This window comes from Cavia porcellus, unplaced genomic scaffold, assembly GCF_034190915.1.
Source record: "Cavia porcellus strain 051 isolate PalLab524CR breed Dunkin Hartley unplaced genomic scaffold, mCavPor4.1 scaffold_26, whole genome shotgun sequence".
Lineage (NCBI taxonomy): Eukaryota > Metazoa > Chordata > Mammalia > Rodentia > Caviidae > Cavia > Cavia porcellus.
The window spans coordinates 41,768,765-41,789,824 of record NW_026947509.1 but is presented as its reverse complement, the minus strand read 5'-3'; the positions used below and the strand labels follow the sequence as shown (position 1 = coordinate 41,789,824).

Below are 21,060 nucleotides of genomic sequence, written 5' to 3'. Positions count from 1 at the left end.
CCTGACAGTTGGGGGAGCCACGGGGCAGGAAACAGACTGTCATCATCTAGCTTCGAAGATTACACATCAGCACCTCAGTCAGCCCTATTTACATTGCTGAAAGCCAATTGAGGGGAAGAGGAAATGGCTTAGCCAGCTCTGCACATATCAGTACCTGGAGACAGGGCCAGGTGTAGCCAAAGGGAAGGTAATTGCTCTTTGTTCAAGGAGAGTTCTCCAGGTGGTCCTCCATGATGTGCCACCATTTCTGGCTTAGAATTAGGTTATAAAAGAAAGGCCTAAAGCATTTCCAAGAAATTTTTTTGTGTTTTAGAAAATTTAGCTGTTTTGCCAAGGCTGATTTTGAAATTGTGATTCTTCTGCTTATAGCCTCCTAAGTAGCTGGGAATACAGATATGTACTACCATATTTGTTTTGTTGTTGCTGTTTTGAAGAATTCTATTATATGTAATATTAGTCTAAGGGAAAAGATAATATTTCACTATTAGAGACAAAATTCGTAAGAAATTGAGTATCATTTTATAATTACACACTGGGGATTTAGCTCAGTACCTGCTTGGCAAGCATGAGTTCCTGAGTTTAATTCCTGGTACACACCCACCCACCAAAAAAATTTATCATTACATTTTTTTTCAAAGTATCACCAAGGGAAGTATGAAGTCACTTTAGTCCAAATATAACAGCACTGAACACACATAAAATTTAAATACTGACTATAAAACATTGCTCTTCCTAATTTTAAAAATAATTAATGAACTGGCTATGGGGGCTCACGCCTATAATTCCAGCACTTAGAGGAAGCTAAGACAGCAAGATTGTTGAGTTTAAGACCAGGTTGGGCTACAAGTGAGCTCAACACCAATCTGAAATGCATGTTAAGACCCTGTTTCAAAAAGACAACTGAGCAACAATAAAAATAAAAACATTAATGAAACAATAATAGCCCATCAACAATCTTGTCTTTAACAGTTAATTAAGCCATCACTGCAACTCACCCAGATTATCTCTCAAGGCACTAGCTTCTTCATGAGTTTTGAAATGATAGTTCTGTACCAGTTTAAGTCTCATACGGGAATAATTTTCTACATTAGCTAGTTTCCAGTGAATTGGATTTTGTTTCCTAAAAATATAATAAACAAAATATATTAATTACAGTTACAAAGACTGGTTGGTTAAAGTAGTATAAGAAATTACACAGTATTAGCTAGGTAGGATGGCACACACCTGCAACACCAGCATTATGAGAGACTGAGGCAGGACAATAGCAATTTAAGCTCAGCTGAGGTAATTTAGCAAGATCCTATCTCAAAAGCAAGCAAGCAAGCAAGCAAACAAAACTAACAAAAGTCCTAGGCACAGTGGTGCATGCCTGTAATCCCAGCACTTGGGAGGCTGAGATGGGGGGTTAGCTGCAAATTTGGGGCCAGTCTGGGTTACATGGGGAGTTCAAGGCCCATTTAAATTACATAGAGACCCTGTCTCAAAACAACAACCAAAGATCTCCAAAAAACAAAAAAATCCCAAGTATTTTCTATTTGTTTTAAAGCATTTATATTGATTATCTCATTTGCTTTTGCTTTATTTTTTGGTTGAGTATATCACTTAATTTAAATAGTAAAGTGAATTAAAGTGAATCTGTATAGCTACATTTATATAGGAGGAACCTAGGACGGCTATTACTTGCTCTGCTATACGAGGTTTACAGGTAGCATAAGTCAGATCTGAATGGAAACTTCAAACTTATAGCCTGATTGCTTTAGTTTTTCGCTGTCAAATGGAAGTTCTTACATAACTATACTATGGGTTTATACTTCCAAATACAGTTTAAAAAATAATTTTACTAATAATAAGGACAAGTAAAAGTGGATCAAAGAAGGGGCTGGGGATTTAGCTCAGTGGCATAAGCACCTGCCTTGCAAGCAGGCAGTCATGAGTTCGATCCCTGGTACCGATAAAAACGAAAAGCACACACATAAAAAAAATGGATCAAAGATATAAGAGTTAAGATTATAAGCTTCTTAAAAGCCAGTTTTATAAATGGGCAAAGAAACTGAATGGACAATGGGAAGGAGATCAAGTGATGAAGGGAAGGAGGGAGGCAGAAGAGTAAGTAAAAAAAATTCAAGTGTGTCATGTTACATGTACCACCTCACCGTGATGAACATAATCATTATGTACTGCAAACATGGACTAGTGAAATTCTTTTTAAAAATGAAACTTCTCCAAAGATAAATGGCCAACAATCACAAGAAAAGATGTTCAGTATCATTAATTATTAGGAAAATGGAATGAAAAATCATAAGATATCATGCCCACTAGGAGAGGCCATGCAAGTTTTGAAAATGGCAAGTATTGGTTAGGAGAAACTGAAACTCTCTACCTTGCTGGAACATAAAATCATATGTTGTTATGGAAAAGAGCCTGGCACGTCCTCAGTGAATTATAGCAGGAAGCAGAAATTTTACTTGTGGATAATACCAAAAAGGATTAGAAACAGATGTTCAATCATTTTAAGACCATTGTTCATAGTAGAACTTATTACAATTTAAAAAAGTAAGAAACAACCAAATGTCCATCAGCCGATAACTGGATAAACCAAGGTGGTATATCCATGCAATGAAACATTTACTAGCCATAAAAACAAATAAAATACTGTTATATAATATGTTGGGATATAACAAAAACAAGCTAAGTAAATAGCTTAGATGAAATATCTAAAAGGAGGCCAGTAATGGACACTGCAGGTTGCCAGGGACTGGGAACAACGAGGGTAACTGTTGAGTAAACAAGGACTTTCCTTTAGGTGATGAAAATATTCTGAGGCTAGACAGAGGTGGTGATCACGCAATATTATCAATGTGCTTAATGCTGCTGAACTGTACCATTTTTTTTTTTCTGAACCAAGGGCTTTTACACTGAGCTGCATCCCCACACTGTCTTGTTTTGAGACAAGGTCTTGCTAAATTGTTCAAAGTGCCTAGGCTAAGCGTGAACTTGTGATCCTTATGTCTGTGTCTCTCAGAGTGCAGGACTATAGGAGTATGTCATCACATTCGGCTGAAATTAGACATTATGAACTACAGCAGAACTAAACTGAAGGCTGGGAATACAGCTCAGCAGCAGAGTGCTGGCCTAGCATGCTAAGACTTTGGGTTCAATCCCAGCCCCAGAAAAAATAGTATAAAATAAATAAAATGGTAAATCTGATTTATAAAAAAGAGCTATAAAACTGGTCTGATTTATCAAAATAGAAATGATACAGGAATCACTTAGTGATAAAACATTTAAACATATCATTAACCTTACTTCATTAAACTACCATTAACCCTACTTTAAAGAGGTGGATCAGAAAGATGGCAGTATACAATGTCAATGTTTACAAAGAGTCTAACGTCTGATAAACCTATGTATCATAGGGTAAAAAGAAAACACGTGCATGAAGAAAAACCCCATATGCCAAAAGTGGTGGTACATGTATGTAATCCCAGTACTCTGGGAAGTTAATGCAGGAAGTCCAACCTCAGCCTGGGCAACTTAGCTGTCTCAAAAAGTGAAAATGTGATAGGGATGCAGCTCAGTGTGAAAGCCATGATTTTAACTGCCAGATCCATGATGGGAAAAAAAAGGACAGAAAAAGACACAAAATCTCTAACCATCCCTGATCTAATCTATAGAAACACAACAAAATCAATTTGGAGTCAAAAGGGAACTGGCTCATTAGTTCCAGAGTTCTAAAGAAACAGAGTAATTAATAAATGGCATATTCCTACCTCTTGGCCCAAGGTCCCCTTTCACTTGTGAGATAGAGCCGTCCTGCCTTCCAGAGTCTCAGAGCAGCTAGTCGCTGAGTGCTCAGCTGCTTCAACATATTATTATACCTCAAGTTTTCTTGGCGTGCTTTTCGATTAAACGGTTCCACAAAAAACTCCTGAAAGGAAGTAACAGTACTCACAAAATTTTTAAACTGGACCAATAAAATCATGTAATATGAGAAAAGAAGCTTGTGATCACGTATTTTATTTTACTGCAATAACTATCTTTGATGAAGCATGATATAATTCTAGCTATAATTTATTCAGGCTATTTTAAAACTTAAAAAAAAAAACCCTAGTAATAAACTTGTAAAGAATTTAAAAAACAAAGTGCCTTAACAGAGATTCTTAAAACTCAGGGTAAGCAGCCTTCCAAAATCAGGTGAAATAAATTTTAATTGGGATTCTTTGATTTATAAGGACTCTGGAATGAGGTTCATATTTAAAGAAAGTAGGAGGAAGAGTCATCTCATTTCACATCACTACCATGGACTTAAAAGGCAACAAAAATAATAAGAAAAATTCTTGTCTTACACTGCTTCTCCCTAACAGCATTAATTGAGACAAAGCTTGAAATGTAGTTCAGGTTGGCCTTGACTCAAGGCAATTCTCCTGCCACAGTCTCCCAAGTGCTAGGATTACAAGCATGTGCTACCATGCCTGGTTTTATACTTTTCTAATAGACAGTGGTAAGACTGGCTTATCTCTCAATGATATTCACATTTCAGGAACTAAAGGACAGTATAACATTTTTCAAACAAATCAAAACTGGATCATCTTATAACAAACAGTTAAAGACATGGATCAAATATAGTAGAGTTTTACTACATTACCTTTGTGTTTGATCCATGTCTTTAACTGTTTGTTATAAGGGATGGTAGTGCACATGCCCAACTAAATGAAGTTTTTCTTGACAAGTCTATTAATGTAGTCCCCTATGCTGAATGATTTTTCAATGCTGAACCAATTTGCACTCCTAGGATAATCATCAATCAATCTACCTACCTACCTACTCACCCACCCACCTCTCTTTCTCCTATTTGGATTGGGTTTGTGCCTAGGCTCCTGAGGAGGAAGATCAGTCTATAGTTTTCTTGTACTATTTCTGTGCGATTTCAGTAGGAGTATAACACTGCCTTCATAAGATGATTTGGGAAGTGTCACTACCTATTTTCTGAAGAGGCTAAAGAACTGGTGTTGTTTCTCCATGAATTGCTTGGTGTAATTTGTGGGTAAAACTACCAGAGCCTACAGTTATCATTTAAGAAGGTTTATAACTATGAATTTAATTTCTTTATGATACAGGTTATTTAGTAGATATTATCTAGCTTATCAACTTACTTTTTAGTTTTAACTTTTCTGTCTACCCAGAAATTGACCCATTCTTGAGCTACCATATTTATTGTGTTCAGAGTCTGTGGTAGTCCCTTAATATTGCATCAAGGTCTGCAGTCAGTGGTCACATTGCCTCTTTCATTCCCAGCAGAACTAACTGTTTTAAGACGAGCCTTGCCTAGTTTGGCTGGCCTTGAACTTGTGGCAATGCTTTGTGTTTCAATCTCCCAAGTGCTGGGATTACAAGAGCATGCTGCATGCCAGGCCTACTCAGTTTTTTTCACTTCTCTACTTTTACTCCATTACCCTGCTAGAAGTTTATCGTGTTTACTGACATTTGGAAGAGTTAGTTTTGGTTTTACTAATTTTCTCTATTTTTCTGCTTTCACTGATTTCTGTTTTTATCTATTTCTTTATCTCTGTTATAAGTTTAAATTACGTGCTATTTCTAGTTTCTTGAGGTAGAAATTTAAAATTATAATATTAAGGCCTTTCTAATAAGCATAATTTTTCTTTAAGCACTGATACATAATGAGCCTTTTTACACGTGTTTACTAATGGGCTTTCAGTATAATAAACTAATTTTCATATAATCATTATACAGAGCATTTTAGTACTAATACTCAATTGTTTCTGATTAGTTGTTTGTCTTCCAATTCTGAAACAGTCTTCAGACAGATTAATTATTAACTTTGCAAATTTCAGGTTTACTAGTACTCTCATTTGAGTATTAAATGCTTGGAATCAATATGAAAATGTAGGTACTAAAACATTTGTGCTGCAAGTATAGGTCAGTGGTAAAGCACTTGCCTAGCACGCACAAGGCCCTGGGTTTGATCCCTAGCACTGCAACACAAAATAAAACAAAAGCATTTTTACCTGAAATTTGAGCTTGCTTTCCCCTCCTTCCCGGTCTCGCTTATGCATGTTCACCATTAAGGATTCATAACAATTCTTCCAATACAGGGCCATATTCTCATGCCCATCATAAAATGTATGAGTTTCATATTGCTTCATATAAGGAACAATCTTATTTAAAAAAAGAATATACAAAGTTTGGTATGCATATATCTATGAAATTGATAAAACAGTAGAACCTTGCTCAAAAAAGATAAAACTTACGTATTTTTCAATGTAAACTTGCCATTCATGTGACCTGCAATATTCCTGAAAATCTTCAAAAAATGAGGAGCTACCATTGGAAAAAGGTAAAGAAGGCAGGTGCAAGTTCATGAAGAGAAGTTCATAAATTTTGGACACCAGAGTACGGACAAGGGGAATCAGAAATGAGTAAGTTTCAGTCTGCTCTTTGATTGACTGACTGAGAACATGTTCCAGTTTCCCTAAAATGTAGCAGGCTTCCTCCTGGCTTTCAATCACTTTGGTCTGAAGAAGGGTATTCAGCCTGGCTGATGCCACTGCACAAACCTGGAAGAAAACAGAGGAGGAGGAGGAGAGTAAGACAGAACTGAGTGAAAACAGAACCTGTGCATATTAACAGTCAGGAATCAAGAATTGTTTCAGATCTTACTTTACTTTTTTTTTTTTTTGTCTTTTTGTCTTATTCATTTTTATCGGTACCAGGGATCGAACTCACAACTGCCTGCTTACAAGGCAGGGGCTTAGCTGCTGAGCTAAATCCCCAGCCCCCTTACTTTATTTCTAAGCTGACAAATTAGCCTGCTGTATTTTCAAACATACCTGCAGAGAACATGAGATTTTTGGGCCAGCAACAAAGATTTACAGCCATAATAATAATAATAATTACAGTATCAGCATTTGGACTGGCTCCCCAAACTGCAATTTTCGCAGTAAGAACAGAAGACGAATAGATGGTATCTGTCCAAGGCCCATGCCCTTGCTTAGGGAGAAACAAACACATGGAAACTGAACCTTTCATCTGGGCCAAAAGTTTGTTTGGAGGAAGTTGGGACCTCATTTCCAAAGCTCTTCACTACATAAGCAGTCTACCAAGGGCATCTGACCCTCATACATAGAAACACAAGAGACTCACGTAGGGTTTCTACCACTAATGACTGCAGGAAGAAAATCTTGTCTTATTCTGCACATGAATAAGGTAGCAAAGAGGCCCAATTACTAATGGCAGCCAGTTTGTGTCCACAAAGGAAGCCACCTTAAGACAAGAGAAGTGCTGGGAGAACAGCAATTTAGTTGAACCAGAGCCCTGACCAAATCCTGCTTTAACTCCTCTTCACTATGGGATTCTCAATTATTTGAGCCACTAAAGCTTTCTACTTTAGTCAGTTTGAACTGGTGTTGATGTTATTTGTGATAAACAATATTCTGATACACAAGGACAGGTATATACAGCAGTCTAAGTTATAATCAAAACCTAATTACCTTTAAAATTCTCACAGAAAATAGATACCAAAGCACAAGCCCACGCAAAGGAATGATCTAGAAATATTATTAAGGGTTTGCCATAAGTACCAATGTGGAAAAGTAAATTAGATCATTAAAGGTATTCAGGTTTTTTTATTTATAGAAAGAACTAAGCCTTAAAAAGCAAAACTGGCAAAATGACAATATTGTGCTCACTTGTCCCTCATTCTTTGTTCTGATTTTGGATAAAATTACTTCTCAAAGTAAAGAAAAGCAAAATAAAATCAATTACTACAACTTGACGTGACCTTAAGAAGGTATTATGGTAAAAGCTGGTCTTGGCTATGTGAACAGATTTCTACAGGCAAAGGAAACAAGAAAATCGTAACAAAGCAAATAGCACAGGAGGACATAATCTGTAATGTGGTTCAAGGTTTTAACTTCTCTAGCAGTAAGTGGGGCTTTTTAACAATCCTCATATCGCACATGCTAATATCTAGGCCTTTGTGTTATATGTTTAAAAAAAATACTGTTGACTTAAAAAGATGAAGCCTGATGCAGCAGGGCACACCTGTAAATCCCAGGAACTTGGAAGGGTAACAGCGAGTTCAAAGGAAGCTATGGCAACCTAGGGAGATGTCTCAAAATAACATTAAAAAAATATCAGGGGCTGGGGATTTAGCTCAGCAGCATAAGTAAAAAAAAAAAAAAAATTGACCATATAGTTCTTTGATTGTAATAACATGGTATTAAATAAACTGTTCATATGTTTATTTTATAAAGCTATTTTTAATAAATACACCATACTTTACTTGACCATTGCCTTATTTCTGGATATATACACATTTATTTCTTCCTGATCTTACCTCTCCTATAGAACACTGCATTAGAATCACCTGAGGAATTAAAAAACTACTGATTAGGACCTGGGGTTTAGCTCAGAGGCACAAGTGCCTGACTGGCAAGTACAAGGTCATGAGTTCGATCCTTGGTACCAAAAAACAATACCACTGCCCAACATTTCCCTACATCTGCATGAACTACGGTATAAATCAAGAATGTACCCTAAAGGTCTCACGAGCTCACAGGTGGGGCTTTTGGAGGACAGTTGACTTGCTGCTGGGAGGTGGAGGGACGCAAGTCACTGGGTGCATACACTAGAAAGGTTCATCTCCCTGCTTTGCTCCTTGCTCTCTGTTTCCTGGCTGCCTTGATACAAGCAGCCTCCCTCTGCCAGTCCATCCTACCACACACTTACTGCCTTGGAGCCAGACAACCACGGACTGAAAACGTACGCCAAAATAAACCTCTCCTCGTTTAGGTTGTGGGTCTGGTATTTTGTCCCAACGAAGAGGAAAGTGATGCCTTCCTTACTTAGGCAACTGTTTTTTTTAAGGTCCCCTAGGTGATTTCATGTGCAGCCCAGGATGAAAATCACTGGCTGGGTTGGGGATTTAGCTCAGCGGCATAAGCACCTGCCTTGCAAGCACGCGGTTGTGAGTTCAATCCCAGTGCGGTTTAAAAAAAAATAAAAAATAAAGAAAATCACTGGCTTAAGCTGAAACAACTGGGAGGAATAGGAATGTAACCCCCTGCATCTAAATCAATCAAAAGCCACATAATTCTACAGGCTAGGATTTCTTGGCTTTTTATGTGAAATCTTGTAAAATCAAAAAAACTAGCAGTTAGTACACATGGTCCGAACCAAAGCTTGAGTGGCACCTTCATGTTGCAGTCAGCTTGAGTGTAAGTCTAAAAAGAAGGATCCCTATCCTAACCTTTAATGTATAAAACCTCAGGAAAACTTGCTTTTATTTCTGAACGAATAAAATCAAACAGGCTTATAAAAAATATTTTAGATGAGCTACTCAGGAAGCTGAAGCAGGTGGGTTGTTTTATTCGAGAACAATCTGGGCAAACTGACTAACCCAGGACTAAATATAGGCAGATAAGACAGGCTAAGTCTTGTATGTAGGTGCTACACTCATTTATTTAATAGGTGTTAGTAGGGGTCCTACAATGGATAGATACTGGATATTTAATGATAAAGTATAAGGATATTGTTTTGGTAAATTTCATTAAATTTAGTATAACAATAATAACCCAAAAAAAGAATTCTACCATCTAAAATAAAATGAAGAGTTCTGCCATCTAGTAAACATACTAGTTGTAACTGCTATATATTCATTAGGCTAACATTAAAGAAAAAGCCAAAAAATAGCCTCATTCTATTTCTACGAGGAGAAAATAAAACAGATTCCCATGATGAACATCTATGTTCAAAGACTCCAGTATTTTAGATTATTATGTGAGGATATAGTTTCAGGGTGGACTTACTAGACAGAGTACAATCATGTTTTAAAGTTCTTAGTTCATGTATTATAAAACCATACTTTTCAAACTTCTACCATTCATGTATCTTAGAGTCCACTTATTTAACTAGTTTTCCTACATTTTCCAAGTTTTCTACATTGAATATTGGTTCCTTTTATGATAAAAGGGGAAAACTATTTATTAAGAAAGCAACATAGAGGAATAAGTTTTATATAGTAGGAGAAAAAAACACAAAATTACCTAAATATATGATAATTTCAACAATCTAAAAAAGATACATTCACAAAAAATAATGACAGAGAAGCAAGCACCTTCCCTCCCTGGTAAGTGGCTACAGTGTGGCGGGCTGTGGCCCTTCCAGGGGGAGAACCATCAGTGTCTTCTGAGATTCATACCATGTTGGAACTTACGAAGCTGGGAAACCAAGCAACCAGTCTGCCTCCCTGCTAAGCAATAGTGAACCTACTGGTACACGGCCTAGAGTCAAACATCCCACTTCCCCTACCCCCCTTCTGTTGTCCCCCGCCCCCCCCCCGTCCCGTTAGCAAATGGGAACCAGAAATCTGAGCATCTCCTAGGAGGCTGACTATAGCAAATAAGGGAGATTTCCTTCTACCACCTCTTTGAAGGCAAATGTTTTTATTACTGTTTTGCTCTATTCTGATTAACGGTACTGCCCTATTCAATGTTCTGTTTTGATAAGTTCTATAATGTTCTGTATTTCATTTTATTTTGATATATGTGATTGAAAGAACAACTATTGTAAAGATAACGAAATATACTGTGATACCTATTACTGTTATCCCGGTAACCTGCTGTGAAGTTCTGTACCAATTTCACTGTATGATCTTAGTTGGCTTTATTCTGTCTTGTTCTGTTGTATTTTACTACTTTCAAAATAAAATTTAAAAAAATAATGACAGAAAGAAAGCAATATATTAAAATACTAGTAGTTTTCTCTCAGGCTATAGGATGATGAATAATTTTGATTTTTCTTCTTTTTTTTGCTTCTGGGGATCAAACTCATGACCTCACACTTGTCAGACAAGGTGCTTGTGTCCTTGAGCTAAACCCCCAGCCCATTTTTTTATTCTTCATGCTTAACCTTAGTTACTTTTCTTTTGTTGCTAAGACAAAATACTTGATGCCCAAAATTTAGAAAGAAAGGTTTTACTTAGCTCACAGTTTGTGGAAGCTTCAGTTCATACTCAGCTGGCTCCAAAGCAGAGTGGCACAGCTGAGAGGCAGCCGTTCATGGTGGTGGAAGACAGCCAAAGCAACAAGAGCAAAAGGGGAAAAACACGCCACTTGCCCTACCTTTTACTGTATGTATCCACCCTAGGATGAGTGTAGCACTCCTAGCCTTAGTCCACACACTAGAAAATGGACCAACCCCAAACTCTAGATTCAGCCACCTCCAAACAGCCCAATCCCAATGACCACATGAGACTTTAGGGAACATCCAGACACAGACCATGTTATGTTTGCATATTTTCCCCAATAAACATGTATTGTTATGATCAGAAAGAAGTATCTACTGAAAATCAGAACCATCAGATTATGGTCTTTTTAAAATAAAACAATCTTGACATCAGTATTTTAACTTCTACATATTCCTAGCAACACTATATTTTGCTTAGAAACCCATCGTAACCCTCCCACATCAAGTACTAAAACTGTAACATTAAAACTGCAAGTACTGGGGCTGGGGATTTAGCTCAGTGGCATAAGTGCCTGCCTTGCAAGCAGGCAGTCGTGTGTTCAATCCCCGGTACCGATAAAAAGGAAAAAAACCAAAAAAAAAAAAAAAAAAAAAAAAAAAGAGCCAGACAAATACCAAATAACTGTGGGATATTTATGATTAATTGAAGTTGAGAAGGTTAAAGAAGTAAGCCTTACCTCTTAGTATGTCTAATCCAATCCAGGTATCACAATACCAAATATAAAACAAAAATGGTAAGACAAAAATCCACATGAAACCTTTCTAACCTTTTAAATACAAGGAAGAAGTAAGTAATTAGTTGTGATGTCACAAAATTAAAATTTGAAGTGAAAACATATATATTACTGGAACACATAAATCAAAGTACTGGAAAGCATTATCATTTAGTTGTCCCTAAATAACACTAGTGCATACAAGTACAGAAAATAAAAAGAATTGACAAACCTGCAAATTGCCGCTTTCAATGAATCCTAGGAGCAACTGGATCTGAATTTGAGAAAGTTTTACCCACACTGAACTTTCACAATAGCAGACTGATAGACATTCGAAGAGTAGCATGATATCCTCTAAAAGCTAATACAGAAGAAAAATTCAGAAATAAAAATGATTTTTCAATGTACTGATCATGAGTTTCCCCAACATTAATAAAAATAACAATTATATCAAAACCAGTCCTATATTCAGTTTGTGAAAGCCAAAGGAATCACTGGTAACCTGGAGTACACCTGTGGTACCAGCTATTCAATAGGCTGAAACAGAACTATTCTGTTTGAGACCAGCCTAAACAAATGGGAAGACTTGTCCCAAAAGCGACACAAAAACCAAAAATGACAGTAACATCCTAGTAACAACTAACAAAACCTGTGGTTATGCACTACATTTTACCCAAGCTCCTTGTATCTACATAGTGAGGTGTTAATGTTCTACAAAGCAGTGTGCCACTTGGGAGTGAAGTTCACTGATACGGCCCCCACCCAGCGTCAACATGGCTCTGAGTCTGCTCCCAGTGCTGGGGAAAAAGGGTGCAAAAACTGTTTTCTCTGGAGAGTCTTTAACCTAAAGGTAACTCTAAAGATAATACTAACCTTCTCAGTCCACATGTTTGAATTAACTAATCCCTCTGAGTGCAGGAAGTCCTGTATGATGAGTATGAGTCGGAAGGCATTTTCAGCAGAAACGGGATTCGGTTTTGCCTCTCTGTTTTCTGTGAGTGCCCATTCTAACATCTTCTGTAGCAAACTACAGAAGTAAAACATAGTCCTCTTAAACCATTATGAATTAGAAAGAGAACATGAAATGATAGAGATTTATTAGGAGTATTGATAGTATTTATTAGGAGTATAGAATGATAGTGGTTTATTAGGAGTATTGCAGCTCTAAAGATACACTATCACTAGCATGTATTGCGCTAAGACACTGTGGACTGAATTCCATACAGTACTAGTGCAGCAATTTTTCAATGTTCTAAGTATCTTTAATTGACTTATCAAAAGAGAAAATCACTTGTTTCATTTGATTTTTTTTTTTTTTTTTGGTACTGGGGATCAAACTCACAATCTCGAGCTTTTAGGCCACTGAACTAAATCCCTGGCCCTGTTTTATTTGATCATAAAAAGATTATGACAATAATTCACATTACATTTTCCATGAGATATTTAAAATGATTTCTTTCAACTTTTAAATTGGGAAAACTTAGAGAAAAAGACTTATTACACGTTAGAGAACATCTAAGAAGAAGTAAAGAGGTAACTCTTCCCCAGGGTACTGCTGTTACACTACAATCTACTATCTCCAGGGAACTTTAAATGATTTGGAGAAATTTTCCTAAAAACATTATTTGCTTCCTTTAGCATGAAAACATTGAGATTTGGACAAAATTGTAGCACCAAATGCATTAGTCCCCAGATATGCAAAAAAGAATTTAAATAAGAAATTGAAATCATGAAGGCCCGAAGTTATTTAAGATTTAAATCTCTTCACATGGGAGTTAGTCTGCTCTTCTCTTAAGATTCTGCTAGGATGACAAAACACAGGAAAAGTAATTGAGCACAGTTGCTCCTTTTCTCTCTCTGCTTCCACTGAATACTCAAGAAATGTTCAAGGATTATTATTATTGTACATTCTTGCCTACTTCAAAAAAAGGGTAGAAAAAAGTCATGAACTAAATGCTCACTTACGTTAGTTTTATTTCATCTGATGGTCTAAGTAGCTCACTGGATATTCCTGGTTTCGTTAGTGCTGAAAACACTTGTCCCCGTTCAATCCAAGACTCATCATCAGACTTTTCTAGTCCCTTGTACATTACATAATTCAAAATATCTGTCAGCAACTGAAGAAGCTCCTCCTCAGATCTCTAGGAAAAAGACACAGTAATACTAAATTACCTGAGGAAGGAAGTGTTAAAAGCACACCAAAGGAATTCTCCCACACTAATTATCCATGTAACTTTATTTATTTATTTAATGATATCAAAGTTTTATTAAACGTAGGAAAGAAACTGATTCTGCAGAGTGAATGTAGGCAAAGTGAAAGTAGGAAAAGATATACTACAGCTTAAAGGCAGCCACCATGTAAGAGTGAACACAGTGGCGGTAACGATTTTTAAATGTCTTGAGAAACCCAAACCTTTAGTAGGGCCTGGATATACCTGATACATGAAACACTGGCTTTGGTCTCAAGACACAACCTAGTGAATGAGGCTCATTTCATGAGACTTAGAACATGAATATGATATGAAACTCTTAGTAACTGCTCAGATATTGATAGAAGATCAAAACATGTAACAGACATATGAAAACAAAAACACCATTTGGAAACATAAGGAATTTTACCTCTTGGCTTTCAAGCAAAGAGAAGTCATCACTAAAGCCCATATCACTGATGCTGCCTTCTTTGTCAGATGGAGCAGAAAAAGACTTGGTCTCCACTGGGGACGGTGTGCTAGGTAGGCTGTCTGGCATGTGGCTGCCACTGTCACTCAGTTCACAAGTGTCCACTCCACTGAGATCCAAAGTCAAACGTGACAGGTTACTCTCCAAGAGTTCTTGATTCTCAGAGTGGAAAGTCAACTCTCCCACAGAGCTATCTTCTTGAATTAAGATCATGTTTGAGTCCAGAGATTGTCTATCTTCCCAACTCCACTGATCGGAAGAGACATTAGTTGATAAGAACAAGTCATTTTTTCCCTCTTCTGTCTTTTCATCGAAGTTCCTCTTAGTATCTTCAATTGATGTATTCTTATTGATTTCTTTCATTAAAGCAGCTCTACTATGCTTATGAAGAGAATTTCCATTTTCAAAACCTGCTTTTAAAAAAAGTCTAACCAATGTGTCTTGCCAACCCACTTGTTGTGATATCTGATATGCTGCATCTGGTTGGGACTGTACAATGTGTAAAATCTGCAAAGAGTAGAATAGTAGAAGTCTTCAAAAAGTGTAATTATTTCACACCCAAATTTCTCTTTGTAGTTACTTTAATAATAAGGTAATTTACTGAGATGTGGGAGTACATACTTTCAAGTGATTATAATCTTAAATTATAGTAGATTTCTGACTTTGGAAAAGGTATATTTCTACAAAACCATGTAAAAACTGCTACAATGATTTCTTTACATCAAGTAAATTTACTTTTTGTCTTGTTTTTTCATTATGTAGTTCAGATTGATCTTGAACTCACTTTGTAGCCCAGGCTGGCCTCAAACTCAACTATTCTCAGCCTCCCGAGTGCTGTGATTAGATACAACACCATGCCCGCCATAAATTTACTTTTAAGTGGAAACATTTTTATAAAACAATTTTATTTGTAAGTCAAATTAAAACTTTTATCTCTAAAAAATAGTCAATGAAAGTTATTAATATGATGGTGATATTGTTAAAATATATTTTAAAGTTTACTAACCTTTCTGCAGAGGGCCACTTTGACATTTATGTGTGTTCTGTAAGATATATATATCACAGATAACAGATCTTTGAAACTAATAACAGGGTCTATGATGGGAAAAAAAAACAAAAGACTAAAATTCAGATTCATAAATAGCTAAAGAAAGAACCATGGGTATTAACAAATGCTGAAATGGTGTTTCATTTTCATATAAGAATTACAGTCATGCCAAATTTTATCAGAAAGAATAAAGAAAGATTTATAATGATTGATTCCCCTCAGTCAGCACTAAATAACTGTTATTTTCTTTTGACTGCTTGAATAAAATGTCCATTCTACATGTCTCTAATACTACTACCATATCTGTTTTGTCTTTGAGACTGTAAATCATTGAAGATTAAAAAACAAACAAACAAACAACAAAGACTGTACCCAAAAAACCCAAGATCTGGCATAAACTCTAGTTTGTAGTAAGTACTGAAAAAGTTTTATTAAAAATGTAAAGCTTTGAAGAAGAAAATATATATCTGAGATTAATTTTAATGTTTTTTGGGCTAAGGGGGTGAAAAGGGAATGAACCTGTGCCATCTACTTGCACCAACTACCCAGGAAGAATGTCAGACATTTTGCATTGCAAATATGGACTAATAAAAAAATAAAGTCAAAGTTAAGGGGAAAATGGAAGGAAATGTTTAACAAAAGTTTAAAGAATATGTTTTTTTTTTTTTTTTGTACTGGGGTGTTGAACTCATGACCTCATGCTTGCCAGGCAGGTATTTTAGAGAATATTTTACTCATATTATCAACAGTATTCTTTTGTTTGTGTACTCAATTGCTGATTGAGTAAACACTTACCTAATAAGAAAAAAACCGAGCTATTCCCAGGAGACACAAAAGTAAGAAAGGACAAACACAGTATCTAAGAAAGACCTACCTGAATCAAATAACAGCTAAGTTCAAAAGCAATCTGAGAATCTGGGATTAAAAAAAAAAAATTCTAGCCAGGAAAAAACTATTTAATAGCATTATCAGCTTTAGTCATACCTGTATTTATGATCTGATTGGTAAGGTTTTTAATGAGAGAAGTGTTAATGGATGCTTCATTAAGGAGGAGTCCCAATCCTGAGTAGCCAACTTCTCTGAGTCGAATTCGCTGTTTACTACGTTCATAAACATTTGTGCATTTCAACATCTGTTCCATAACCTGATCACAACAAGTAATATATCCTTCTCAACATAAAGCACTAAGAACAGTTTTTCATTTAGACTAATGTTGAATAAGACATTTATATCTGTTTTCATAGTATTATTTTACTCTTTGGTATTAAAAAAACTCACCACTAGTTGGGAGTACCCTATAATTATACTATAATAAAAATGAGTTTAAAAACAGTTTGGACTAAAATGTATCTGTAATTGAATAACTAATGTTTAAAACTCTGATTTAAATACAAAAAATAAAACAAATGAATACATGTAGTTTGCAAGAAGAGTAAAACTGTGTCAGCATACCTCTGAATCAGTCTAATACTGTAATTCAATTTGTATAACTTTGTTTTGATACTGGGAATCAAACTCAGGACCTTGTGCTTGCCTGGTAGATGTTTATGCCACTCAATTATATCACTGACCTCTTGTTTTTGTTTTTCTGAGACAGGTTTCACTATGGAATTCAAGATGGCCTTGGACTCACTATGTTATCTAGGCTGGTCTTGAGCTTGCAATAATCTTCCTGCCTCAGTTTCCCAAATTCTGGGACTACAGGTATGTGACACCACCTCTGGTTATTTCTATAACATTTATCAAAATAATTTTCCAGAACAAGGAAGGACTTGTGAAGCAATCTAATCCATATGCTAAAAAAGGGGACAGAATTTAGTAGTCTGATGCTTTTGAGGTGAGATTAGCATTTTACAAGACAGGCACTGTAATCTTACATGGTGTGGTAGATTGAAAATTAGTGGTCAACTTCACAACCAGCTGAACTGAATCAATATGGTAGTTTAGAAAGGTTCGGAGACACTGACTGAAAAGACTAGAGCTGAAACACCTTAGGCTGTTCTGTATGGGAGATTCTGGTCAGAGCTCAGAAGACCAAAAACCTGGTAAAGAGCAGGCTCAGGAGGTTTCTGTTGGGTAGAAGGACTGCACTGGCTACTAGAGTCCAGAAATGTAGGTTACGGCTTGGCAGAAAGTTTGTCTGCATTTTGGTCATGTCCAGAGATTTTGCCTGAGACTAAGATTAAGGATGATGGACTAATTAAACTGGCAGAAAAAATTTCAAGGCAGTCAAGTGTTACACCAGTGGCATTGCTATTGTTGGAGGCTTATTGCCAGATTTATGTTGAGAATCAACAGCACAGAACCCTACAGAGTGATTTAGAACACTGTGAGTTTGTACCTTTTGGGATATCAATGTTTATCTTGTGCCACTGAACGTGGCCAGTGTTTAATTTTTCATTTGTACAGGAGCTCACAGGTAAGAGTTTGCCTTACATCCCAGAGGAGACTTGACACTTGGACTTTTCAGCAGTGCTGAAACTGTTAGGATTTTGGTAACTCTTAGATCCTTTTGCATAAAGGATGTACACGAGTCTTTGAGGGGGCCAGAGATGGAATGTTATTGTTGGTGTCTGGATGTCTCCGCAAAGCTCATGTGGTCATGAGGGTGGGCTTCTAGAGTTTGTGACTGATTTATTGCCCAATGCTGTGATTATGGGTGTGAATGCTACACTAACCCTAGGGTGGGTGTGGCCTATATACAATATAAGGGATGGAGTCTTTTCTCTGAGCACTTCCCTTTTTCTTCCTGCTGCTTTTGCTGTTTTCCACTGCCATGAAAGGTTGCCCCCATGCCATTCCACTCTGCCTTAGACCCAGCTGATTATGAACTGAAACTTCCATAAACTGTGAGCTAAATAAACCTTTCACTTCTTTCATTTTGGGCATCGGGTATTTTGTCTCAACAACAAGAAAAAGGTAACCAAGACACATGGACACATTACAAGGGTGATCCTGTCAGAATATCATAAACAATCCTTACAAGATTGTTTTTAAGAAATAATACTGAGTTGCCATAAAGAACTCTTGTAAGGACAGATGCACTAAAGAATAGGGTCAGAGGTCACCGTAAGCAACATTCAAGAGAAGCCATTTCAGACTATTCTTACTGTATCTTTATTTTATAAAGTTTAGGGATTTCAAGTATGGGGAATCCAAACACTACTCCATAAAGAGACTTTTATAATGTTAACAATGTCAGAACAAACAAGTGTCACCAGGCAAGAAGGCTAAACAGGAGAATTACTTAAAAAAAAAAAGTGCATTTAGTTTTGGGAATATAATTGATTCCTCTAATTTTAGTTAATAAAAAGGTGGCCTGGGTGGTTTTGGCCAAAGTTCAGTCTTGCTTACTTTGAATAACTTAGTAATATATGTTCTTTGGCTTTAGTTTTTCTATCTGCAAAATGGGAATAACAGTGATACCCCTTGACAAAGTTGTTATGGACTAAGGAAGTTATTGCATTTAAAGTGCTTAGGCTTGACATTGAGTAGGTATTATATGGGTTGGCCTTTTTTTTTTTTTTTTTTTTTTTTTTTTTTGAGACAAGGTCTCACTATGTAGTTCAAGCTGGCTTTGAACTCACGATGTAGCCCTGATACCCCAATACCCTTGAACTCCCAGTGATCCTCCTGCCTCAGCCTTCTGAGTGCTGGGATCATAGGCATGTGTCATAACCACAAATAACCATAGGCATGGGATCATAACCACAAATGGCAGGTCATCTGCAACTGAAATGTTCTGAATTGGCACACAGAGTCATCATAATTTAACAAGGACATAAGATATTTCACATTGTGGATAGTATAATATAGTAGATACATCACTGAGATGACTTAGGAAGTTATAATATAATTAGTTTAACATGAAAAATATATATCAAGAGACAGTAAACTTAAATAGATATGAAGAAAGAATAGATGCATTCCAAGGGAATTCATATACCCACAAATGATTTCAAACATAAAGATGCTTAGATGTTCGTACCTTAAAAACAATTTCCCGTAGTTTATCAGAGTACTTCTGATTTAAGAGTAAGGCATAAAGGATGTCAGCATTTCCTGGTTCAAACAGCAGTAAGAAAAGTTGCCCTCTTGTTGGGCTGGTACGTAGGAGAACACAGAGTACATCCAAAATTCCAAAAAGCTTTAAAAATTAACACAAAAACAAGGAACCACATTAATGTATATAAGCACATAAAATCATAAACCATATAGAAGTTATTTAACTAGAACCTATGTATGCCAATGCTTAACTTTCTGGAACATTCTCCTGTCTTCCAACCCTACCCTTGCCTGTTCTTTCTGACATGTTTTTGACTGTTTTTTGTGCCAGGGATTGAGCTCACAACTGCTCACTTGCAAGGTAGGTGCTTATGTACTGAGCTAAATCCTGTCCCATGTTTTTGAATTTTTACACCTGCTTCTCCTCACACTCTCCATGGAAACCCTTCCTATCCATCCTGCCATGTAACAAGGCACCTCTTCCATAACAACTTTTCCTTGTCTGCTCAACATGTAAAACCTTCCTACAAGTCCTCACAGAACTGTCTCTCTCTTGATATTATCTTCTTGCTTTTACTTACTTGTAAATCTCTCTTATTGGCCTCTACCTCTATTAAGCTAAAAGAATGGTAATGTACTCATCTTTGCATTATCTACAATGACTAATATTATGCTCTAGGCATATATCAAGTTCATAACAAGTAATTCTTTGAGTTGACCAAGAAAATATCACTGGCTATGAATCACAGATACATCACAGTTATCATCATCATTCTAAATACTGAGAAATTTTGCTCATTTTGATATGGTCTTTTGGTTTTATTTGTATTTGTAATACTGGGGATTGAACCTACAGGCCCCTGGTATTTCAGGCAAGCACTCTACCACTGGTATCATTGGCCTTATAAATTTGCCTTTTAAAATAAAGTTTCATTAAACTGCCTAGGCTGGCCTCAAACTTGGAAATCATCTTGCCACATTCCTCCTAAGCAGCTGAGATTGCACACATGCCACCATGACCAGTAATGAGAAGTTTTTATTTTGGGTTTTTTGGTACTGGAAACTGAACTCAGGGCTTTGTACTTGCCAGGCAGGTGCTACACCATTGAGCTACAATCACAGTCCTAGTGAGAAGTCCAATCTTACAGGAAAATTATCTGTTAGCTCATCTGTATAATATCAATTATGAGGTTATGCAACTACTGAGTACAGAATGAACATTACATAGAGGGGGAAAATATTTTAGTGAATATAAATCAAGGCTGCTCAAATTTATAGTGGTCATAGTGTTACACAAAAGGAACATGAAACACCAGGAAAAAAAACATACTTGAGTTCTAGTTTTAGGTAGATCAGTTGTGTAACTTTTTAAGTATCAATGAGGAGAGTAATTCTTAGCTTGTATATTTCACATTGGCTGTTCTCAATTTTAGCATGTGTACTAGAGTTACCTGTAGTGCTTGATTCACTAGTGAAATCAGTAAACATTATATTTACTTTTCTAACAAGGTTAAAGTTGGTCAGGGACTGACATTAAGAACTGCTGCCCTGGGCCAGGGATTTAGCTCA

General features: G+C 36.4%; 1 protein-coding gene across 6 annotated transcripts in view; it reads right to left on the bottom strand.

Annotated features, from left to right (window-relative positions):
• The window catches only part of Nbeal1 (neurobeachin like 1), a 177,170-nt gene that overhangs the window by 57,382 nt on the left and 98,728 nt on the right, over positions 1 to 21,060 (bottom strand). For all 6 annotated transcript variants that reach the window (XM_063237279.1, XM_063237281.1, XM_063237278.1 and 3 more), the window contains 11 exons: positions 19,475 to 19,633; positions 16,471 to 16,630; positions 15,445 to 15,533; positions 14,379 to 14,945; positions 13,725 to 13,900; positions 12,633 to 12,786; positions 11,992 to 12,120; positions 6,270 to 6,575; positions 6,027 to 6,176; positions 3,771 to 3,928; positions 996 to 1,120 (listed from right to left, as the gene is read on the bottom strand). In XM_063237279.1, coding sequence (XP_063093349.1) covers positions 996 to 1,120; positions 3,771 to 3,928; positions 6,027 to 6,176; positions 6,270 to 6,575; positions 11,992 to 12,120; positions 12,633 to 12,786; positions 13,725 to 13,900; positions 14,379 to 14,945; positions 15,445 to 15,533; positions 16,471 to 16,630; positions 19,475 to 19,633 — 2,173 coding nt within the window. The remainder of the gene's footprint in view (positions 1 to 995; positions 1,121 to 3,770; positions 3,929 to 6,026; positions 6,177 to 6,269; positions 6,576 to 11,991; positions 12,121 to 12,632; positions 12,787 to 13,724; positions 13,901 to 14,378; positions 14,946 to 15,444; positions 15,534 to 16,470; positions 16,631 to 19,474; positions 19,634 to 21,060) is intronic.